Genomic DNA, 10020 nt, shown 5'->3' on the forward strand with positions numbered 1-10020 from the left:
CGAGATCAGATTAAGAACCGTGACATTTGAGTCCGAACTGTAGTAAGCCCAATGAACAAAACGGGATTTTCCCGGAACATTCGGGCGCGTCTACAACTGTCCTCGTCCATCTTCTATGTAAGCAAGACCCTGCTCCCAACTGAATCAAGGTATCTACCGTTAGAAAAATTGGCTCTGGCCCTGATGATGGCTTCCAGAAAGCTAGCGCACTATTTTCATGCCCACACAATAGTTGTGCTAACCGAATTTCCACTTAAGGTGCTCTTTGAAAAGGCGAATTTTACCAGGAGAATTCTGAAGTGGGCCATGGAATTAGGGCAATACGATATCAAGTTCTAACCGTGCACCACCATCAAAGCTCAAGCTCTTGCTGACTTCATGGCGGAATTTGCCCCAAGAACACACCTTGTTTGCCTTGTCGATTTGGCCAGAGCAGATTTGGCACAGCCCATGTCTCAGACAGCAGAGACATATGGTGGACAACAAGTAGAAGAAGGGAAAAAGAAAGCCGAACAAGAAATGGAGGAACCGGACAACCTACCAAAACACGAGCTACACGGGGACATAGAAAGACACCAAAATGAACCGACCAGTACCTCAAAGTTGAGGAGCTCCCAAAATCCCTCCGACTGCTGGAAGTTGTTCATTGGCGAGATGTGGAAACTCTTCGTCGATGGGGCCTCCAACAGACATGACACCGGGCTGGGGATCGTGCTGACTTCTCTAGACGGGCTGACCATCGAGCACGCGATCACACTTGGTTTCCCAGCATCCAACAATGAGGTGGAATATGAAGCCCTCCTTGCCAGATTGAAAAGTGCATTAAGAATGAAAGCATCCGAACTTATGGTATTCAATGACTCCAAGCTAGTGGTCAATCAGGTCTCCGGGGAGTATGAGGCCAGGGATGAAAGGATAGCCAAATATCAGGCGCTGGTACGTGCAGAAATCAAAAAGTTTGCTACAATAAAAATGGAACAAATTAACCTCGAGAAAAACAACGCAGTTGACGAACTGGCTGGCCTGGCATCCATGCAAACAACTTTTCCCAATGCTTTGATGATAGAATTCTTACCCCGGCCAAGCATTGAGGAACCAGAGATGCTCGAAGTACTCTGCGCCGACTTGGGACCGTCTTGGATGGACCCAATCGTCGCTTTCCTAAAGGATGGAATTCTACCCACGAAGAAAAAGGAGGCCAACAAGATCAGGGCCAAATCAGAGCGATTTTGGCTCTCCCCATCTAGCGCCTTATACAAGAAGTCTTTCACGGGGCCATACCTGAAGTGCGTCCACCCCAACAAAGTAAAAGCTTTCCTTTTCGAAATTCATGAAGGCATCTGCGGGAGTCATATTGGGGGCAGGTCTTTGGCCTACCGAGCAATTTCCCAAGGTTATTGGTGGCCATGCATACAGGCAAACACACAGAAATACGTTCGTAGGTGTAAAAAATGTCAAAAATTTGTTCACCAAATCCACCAACCGGCTAGAGAGTTGCTCCTCCTTACAAGTCCTTGGCCATTCACGCTTTGGGAGCTAGATATTGTGGGACCACTTCCAACAGCTCCAGGCAACCACAAGTTTTTCATCGCTGCTACCGACTACTTCACTAAGTGGGTTAAGGCCGAGCCGTTGGCAACCATTAAGGAGAAAGATGTAAAAAAGTTCATTTGGCAGAATGTCATCACTCGCTTCGGTATCTCGAAAGCCCTCATTTTGGATAATGGCACTCAGTTCGATAGGAAACTCTTTCGCAGATTTTGCAAAGAGTTAAAGATTGAGTTTTACAACTCAACACCGGCCTACCCTCAGTCAAATGGTCAAACAGAAGCTTCAAACAAGACCATCCTGGACGGGCTGAAGAAGCGACCGGAGAAAGCCAAAGGGAAGTGGGCTGAAGAACTCCCCAATGTGCTCTGGGCATACCACACCACGCCGACACGCTCGACCGGGGAAACTCCATTTGCCTTGGCCTATGGCATGGAGGCTGTCATCCCGTTGGAAATCGGCATGCCAACCATTCGATCTGAAAGTTTTCAACTAGACTTGAACAATAAAGCTATGGCCCTGGAACATGACCTAGCTAAAGAAAGAAGGGAACGAGCCCTAATCTACATAGCGACCTACTAGCAAGAACTCTCCAGAAAATACAACAAGGCCGTGCATCCTAGGCTATTCAAGATCGGGGACTGGGTCTTAAGGAAGTTAATAGCAACACAGTGATCCCTGGCGAAGGCAAACTAGGAGCAAATTGGGAGGGGCCATACAAGGTAACTGGCCTTGCAGGCATAGGTGCTTACCATCTGAAAGACTTAGATGGTAAAGTTGTCCCCAGACCATGGAATGCAACTAATCTTAAGTTATTTTACTTTTGAAATGTAACATTTTTTATTCCTTTGCCTTTTGGAACTTGGCCTTCTGGCATTTGATGTAAATCAATGACGTGTAATAAAAGATAGCCCTACCTTTTTCCCTACATTTTCCTTATACTTTGTGTTTCTGTACAAAGACGTTACAAGGATATTGAGCTACTATGAATACCAGGGTCAAGAAGCCAACAAGGGTTGGACTGAGGCCGTACAGAGAGTTGGCGTTTTGACCAACTAATATTAGCGCCGAGCAGATATTGCCCGCCCATACAGAAAGTGGCGTTTTTCCCGACTTGCATTAAGGCCGAGCTAATATTGCTCGCCCGTACAGAAAGTGGCGTTTTGCCCAACTTGCATTAAGGCCGAGCTAATATTGTTCACCCGTACAAACAGTTGGCGTTTTGCCTAACTGGAACTAAGGCCGAGCAGTTATTGCCTACTCATGCAGAAAGTGGTGTTTTACCTAACTTGCACTGGGGCCGAGGTGATATTGCTCGCCCATACAAACAGTTGGTGTTTTGTCCAGCTTGCATTAGAGCCGAGCTGATTTTGCTCGCCAGTACGAACAGTTGGTGTTTTGCCCAAACTGTTCTACGGGCGAGCTGATATTGCCCGCCCATATAGACAGCTGGGGTTTAGCCCAACTGGAGCTGTGGCCAAGTTAATATAGCTCGGCCGTGCAGATAGTTTTACCAAATTACACGTGAAGCCGGCCAACTTCGCTCGGATCGTTAGGCTGATTGGCCCATTATTGCCCACGCTGGAATTTGCTCGCTCAGTGAAGTGTAGATTTGGCTCGTCATAAGCCGAGTTGTTACTTGCTCACCAATGTGGAACCGATTTTGCTCGCTCACCAAGCTGACATGGTTCCCTTGTTTAAGATGTTGATGTTACATCTAACAAATATTTCAAAGCCAGGAAAGTTTGCTCATTAGACCGAAGAAATGGCAATCGCACAAGACAAACGAAGAAAAATATTCGCATAACATGGCGAGCAGAAAGTTAAACTTCTCATTGATTATAAAGAGGGATTACAAAAGTGGGGCGAAGCCCAGTTACATAAAAAAAAAAAAAATCTATAGTGTCAACCTGTTCGGTCGCCCCTACCTCGACGTCACCGACTTGAGCGCCGACCACCACATCCACCTCCTGCTTGGTCTCTTAATCTTAGGCCCCTTCCTCAGAAACTTCAGATGAAAGATTTTGCTCGGCTGGTTGAGCGGTGATAACTTCTGCTTCAGCTGCCTGCTTCACCTCTTCAATTAGCCTCTTCTGCACGGTGCTGGCATAAGCTTGCATGTGGGTCGGGATGAAGACGACAGACGGGTTTTGAAATGCGTCAGAGTCTTGACCAAGGCCAAGTTTTTCCATGGCGGCATTCCAACCGCACTGGAAAAAAATATCCTTGGTCCCTTGGACCTGCCGTTCATAAGCTCTCTTACCCTCCGCGTAACCGCAATCTTCAGCGTCGTCGACCTGCTTGTCCAACTCGGCTTTGTGGGCGTCTTGGAGTTTGCGCAACTCGGCGATGTATTGGGCCTTGGTCACTTGGAAAGAGTTCTTCTTATCTTCTTCCGCCTGGGCCAACCGCTCGGCAAGTCTGTCACGCTCGGCCGCTGCCTCTTCTTGTGCGACCTTTAGCTTCGCCAACTCGGCGACCTTTGCCTTGTTATCGGCAATGGCCTCCCGCAGACTCTTCCGCATAGCGATCATTCGCTCGTGGGCGAGGTAGTTCTTCTGCGCGGCCTGTAAACAAAAGAGAAATGTTAGAACGCCATAATTGAGAACCAACTTGACGACATGAAAGATTGCTAACTTACCAACATGATTGACTTTACTGACGAGCGGAGGGCTTTTAGGTCGGATGGCTCATCATGCTTCTTCATGTCGGTAGGGAGGAGCAACCCCTTGGTCATGTTGAAGCCAAGAGAGTAGTCCTTGTCGACGTAGACCGAGTTGGCCGAAGAGACGGCTCGGCCATTGTATGTCACCTCGGGCGACCAGACTGGGGGGGCACTAGATCGAGCGGATGGCTCGGTGATCGGTTATTCAGTCTAGTCCACCAAGTCAGTAGAAGCATGCTCGGTAAAGTCCTCGTCTACCAAATGTTGTTCGGCTAGGTTTCTTCTCGGCCTTTTCTTCGACTGACATGTAGCTTATTCACTAGGGAGGGCCAGCACAGCCCCCTTATCTTGTACGGCCGGCATAGAAGAAGTTCCCTCAGCTGCCTCCGGTGGCTGAAAGTCGCTCGGCTCACTGGTGATCATTAACTTGATAGCCCGGATTTTGGCCATCTCTTATTCGGCTGTCAAAGGGACCAGTTTGATTGGTGGAAGACTGGGATTTGGTTCTGAAGAAGGTGCATGAAGGAAGTCGGTCACCCTGCTCCTACGCGGCGCCATGTAATGGTAGCTCAGTTCGAAGCCGAGCAGCTTATGGGATTTTCGCTCCTCGGCCGAATTATGCAACGCAACCCTCATGGCCTCTTGGTTTGCGCGAGAGTAATCCTCTGCCAAGAGTTTATAGTCTGTAACAGGAAGGCAAGTGTTAGATTGGCAGTAAAAAGAACAATTTCAAAAAAAAATGATGCCGAGATGCTCACCAACACTCCCAACATCTTTTCTTGTGTACCAGCCCAGTATGGGTGCTTCGGTGTCCTCATAATTACCGGATACTCACAAAAAATCGTCGTCGTTGGTCTCTTTGTCCGGGTTACCTTCGATGAGTTTTGCTCGGCCTTTCCTGACCTTGAGATACCAGCAAAACCCACCTTTATTTTTGCTAAGTGTATATTGATGAAATGTCTCAGCAAGGTCGAGATTCAGACCCAGTAACATATTCAGCGCGGCCATGCCGTTTATTATTTTGTATGTATTGTTAGAGACCTGGGTCAGGCACAACCTAGTCTTCCTCAAAAACTCGCAGATCAAGGGTTGGACCAGGAAGCACAGGTCTCCTTCCACAATGGACACCACCGTGAAGGGGCATTTGTCCAGCTCGCCCCAGGGAGTGTCTCCTTTCTTGGCCAGCTCCAAGTGGACATCGTCTGGAATATGGTACTCTCTACGGAACTCGGCCAGTGCCCCAGGAGAATTGACCATGAATCGGTACTTCCCCATCTATCCCGATTTTATTTAGTTGGGTAATTTTTGTCGTATCTCGGAAAGTATTTGGTGATTGTTAGCTCAGACTTAGAGCCTCACCGATTGTAATGCTGGATGGGCTTGGTCGGTCCTAGTTTGCTCTGCATTATTAAAAAAATAAGTCCAAGTATTAGCATGACATAAATTGCACGGCTCTTATAAGGAAGTTTTCTAGCTCAGCAAAGGTTCCTGGGGCGTTTGATCAGTTCATTCTTCTTTTCTTGGTTCTACTATCTGGCCAACTTGGCCTTCCTAGATCGATTCTAGCCCCCTACTTGCAGCTTGGTCTCGGCCTCAAGACAAAACCATAAACCAATTTCTGCTCGGCTAAATCCTATTTATAGATCTAAAAGTTGGATTTTGCTCGGTCTTATCCAGGGTTCATGCTGTTCATTCTAAATGTGAAGTTCGTGCATTGAAACTAAGGAAAACGAGGGGCACGGAGGCCCCATCTGCTTCTTCAATTCCAGTTTCTCCTAATGTATACCAATTTTACCCCAAAGAGGGGGCACTGGTAGGATACGAACAACTTTAAACAAGAACTCGAAAAACATAAATGGAGATGGCAAAAGAGAGGCAGAATAACTTACAGATATGGATGCCTAACGAAGTCCTAATCGTCCATGACCTTGTTTTCAGCCTTTGAAAGGATGAAGATGGTTGAAAACAACTCCAAGAGCAGCAACGACAGCGATGGCAAAAGCTTAGAGATTTGAAGGCAAGAGCTTGGTTTTGTGTGGGAAGATAAACAGTAGAGACGTGTGTGGCCCCTCACGTGTGTATAAAAAATGGGAGGAAGCCAAAGGGTGGCAACCTTTTGAAATTTGCGCGTAATGAAGACAGCTGTGGGGCTGCACGAGACCAATGGCGTGAAGCCACGTGGCATCAAAAAGATGGCTTGTCAGTATGACTGAATAATCATTATTGAGACTACTGGCGTAATCCTAGATGACCGACCAAATCGGATAGCTCGGTCAGAACAATAATCCCAATCACGTTCAGCTCGGATGGGAATAAGGGACAATTGATAGGGAGATTTGCACCAGTCAATACGGTCGAGCTACGGTAACGCAGGATATGACGATGGGCCTTGCGAGAACCGGACCGTGTCTGACCGAACTAAATTGACACGGTTCCCCAGCCCATCATGTTGAGCAAAGCAAGATTGTCGACCAGAATATAGAGACATGCATGCGCCCAGCCAGCTGACTCGGCCTGATATTCGGTTGGATCCGCGGTAATGCATTGGGACTAAACCGAGTGCAGTCCGAAATAAATTCGAGCCGAGATGAAGAACGGCACACCTCACAGCCGGCCGGTTCAGACGAACCGACTTATCATAGGTCGGTCATCCCAGTCATGGTGGCGTTTTCCGCCAAGGGATAGGTCGGTTGTGATAGACTGGTTGAGTGTAGCACCTGGACTAATGATGTAACGAGGGGGAAATCCACTCCTAGTATGCGTCAATACCGTTTGGCAGTTTGACAAACGCTGTTTAGAGGTTTTGGCCTCTACACGTGTAAGGAAGCTAGAGAGGAGCACAACCACTTGTCTAGAGAAGGACAGCAAAGGTAGTGCGCCCATAATCCCTGAGGCTCCATGGTCAACCTAGAAAAAGTAGGAAGGGAGAAACGTTGGAGGTAAGCAATCTAAGGAATTCCCAACTCTCTCTCTCTCTCAAAAATGCTCTCTTTCCATTCTTCTTCTTTTTCTTCTCCAAGTGTGCTGGCTTGATCGTCAAAGGATTTATCCGACAGCACATCGCCAGGCAGCTCACCGTCTTTTTGTTTTCAGGTCAAGCGACGTTACGTAAAGCTCGAGTTCAAGGAGTACGAAGAACGGAGGATATTTTACCCTCGTACAGATACTATTTTTGTAAACTCTGAATTCAATGTAAATCTTGTATTGATCTATGATCGTCATGCAGGTAATGATTTAAAAAGGGCGTTGACATCAGTAGACAAAGCCATTCTTGCGCAAGTAAAGGCTGCTCTTAACTATAAAGGCCACGCCAACTTTTAAGGGCAAGGGCTCGTAGCCTATGTTCTATTGAGGTACGACCCCATCTACACCACCTTTTCGGCTATTGACCATATCCCCGTGCCAAGAGGTAAACAACATCTGACTGCACTTATATTCCCTAGTTTCAAAAGCCTAAGGAATATTGGTGTTGACAATTTTGATGTCGATTAACCAATCGCCGAAGACGCATAGTCCGACGACCGTGTAGAAAACCAAGAATTGAATTCAAAAATTGAATTGGCTTTGGAGCGCATCAGCCTGGACGATCAAGCCGACCAACCATTTACCTCTGGCTGACGACATTCCCATCTGTTTAGAGAATCTTCCTGGGGCAGAATCCGAGGCTGAAGAGATGAATGGAGAGTCGCTTGCTCAATTCGCTAGGAGACGTAATGTCGAAAAGATGGCGGCTAGGAGGCAGGTCGGCGATTCTGGGATGAGCCAAGTCACTCCAACACGCCAAGTTCACAGAGAAGAAACATCCCTTGAAACAATAGTGGCTGAATATCTTTTAGAGGAGCCCCAGCAAATCGTAGAAGTCAATCCTTCGGGGCAGAAACAGTAAACCGAGATCGTCCTCGATCTAATTGAAGCGCCGGCAGATAAACGACAAAGAATTGAGATGTCGTCTTCCACTTATGAGGTATCTAAGCCATTTGTTATCCAACCACGGATGAAGAATGCGCCGATTCTTTGTCTCTATTACTCTGGCAGCACAGTTGGCCATATTGGTAAGTTTCGACCCTTTAGATCGTATAAATTGTTTTTAGTGCCGACTAATAAGTCTTGGTTTATTGCCTTCGTTAGGTGGCGGGGAGAATTATGAGATCGGCCATCGTCACTACGATGTCGTAGAGAGACTCGACGTCCTTGAGGGCTAGCTTGAAGCTGAGAAGGGGAAGGCCGTGGCTACAATAGTCGATTTGGATGTTGCAACAGCTAAGGCTGAGTCTAAAACCACGAAGGCGGAGAAAGAGAAGGCAAAAGCCGTTGCTGCGCAGAAAAAAGCTCAACACGCTGACCAATTACGTAGGGATGCTTAGGAGCAAGTGAACTTGCTGGACGGCTTCCTTAAATCGGCACAAGAAGAAGTCTCTCAGCTGAAGACCAATCTTGAAGCTAAGAAGAAAGCGAGGGAGCTCACTAAGGCAGATGCAGCCAAAGCTTTTGATGCCAGCCATCTGAAGGCCAAGGAGATGTACGCTAATGAAGTCTTAAAGATCATGAATCAAGGATTCATGCACGGATGGCTAAAATCTTTGGTGGCCACTAAGGTGACTCTCGATTAGCCGATTCCTTATGAACAACTGGAAGTCGAACCACTAGAATCGGATCCAGAGGATTTGGACTTTTGATCAGCGGTTTTGTAATGAATGTTCAGCCATTATTGGTTTTTGTTAGCTTTGTTTTGCAAGCTTTTCTTAGTTTTTGTTAGCATTTTATTTTAGATGTAGGCCATTTTCATGTATAAAGTGGTTGTACTCAATACAGTTTGTTAATGAAAATGTCTGTTTTGTTAATGAATGTTAGTCATTAAGTATTGGTAATGAAAATGTCTGTTTTGTTAATGAATATTAATCATTAAGTATTGGAAAACAAAAATGTGTCATATCAATTGAGATCATGACCTTTACATCTTAATTCGGCAAAATGCTTGAAGATAAGCCGAATATATTCATAAATCTGCCCTTGCCCCAGCTGCTCACTGAGCATAACTGCCGAATGTATAGATTAAACGTTCATGGGATCAGATGGGGCACTGTCTTTATTCAGCAAAATGCTTGAAGATAAGACGAATATATTCATAAATCTGTCATTGCCCTTGCCCTAGCTAATCACTGAGAATAACTGCCGAATGTACGGACTAAACGTTCATGGGATCAAGTAGGGCACTGTCTTTATTCGGCATTATTCAACAAAATGCTTGAAGCGGTCGCTTCGTAAACGCTGCATTCGTAATTAATAAGCACGGGAGGGGGGGAGGGGGCAGGCGCACGTGGGGCCTGTGTTGGAGTTAAATACGTTCTGATCAAATTCAACAGAGTGCAAGAGAGAAAAGAGCATTGCGTCATCTTGAGGAGATTCATATGTCAAGAAAAGTATTCTTTAACAGCAGAGGGGAGGGCAGGACGCTTGCTGAACTAGATTTAGAAATGAACCAAGGGGCTGGTGGTAAAACCACCCAAACAGGTAATAGGACATCGAAGAAGCATGAGTGCACATGCCTTACCACAAAATGAAACCAGCAGGTTACCACGCTCGTTGAGTTTTTCAATTTTCGTTGGGAATAAACTGATGATCGTAGCGGACTCAGTTATCTGCGATTCGAACATGGCAGTAGAGTTCATTCAACCAAAGTCCAACAATCAATGATCGGTCGGCCTATTTACGAAATTTTTCGAGATGGCATCCATGGAGCAGTTAAAGGACTTTACACTTCCTATGAGATCGGCATACGCCTTCGTGCTACGCAAAGAGAGATCAAA

At 46.5% G+C, this 10020-nt stretch overlaps 1 protein-coding gene across 1 annotated transcript; it reads left to right on the forward strand.

The window, feature by feature from the left end:
• The first annotated feature begins 378 nt into the window (after positions 1–378).
• On the forward strand, positions 379–2130 carry LOC145791805 (uncharacterized). Its single transcript, XM_082872246.1, has 2 exons — positions 379–1232; positions 1365–2130. Exons 1-2 carry the CDS (start codon positions 379–381, stop codon positions 2128–2130), a joined length of 1620 nt encoding a protein of 539 aa, XP_082728372.1.
• The last annotated feature ends 7890 nt before the right edge of the window (positions 2131–10020 follow it).

This window comes from Camellia sinensis, chromosome 5, assembly GCF_055761805.1.
Source record: "Camellia sinensis isolate YWXY chromosome 5, ASM5576180v1, whole genome shotgun sequence".
Classification (NCBI taxonomy): Eukaryota; Viridiplantae; Streptophyta; class Magnoliopsida; order Ericales; family Theaceae; genus Camellia; species Camellia sinensis.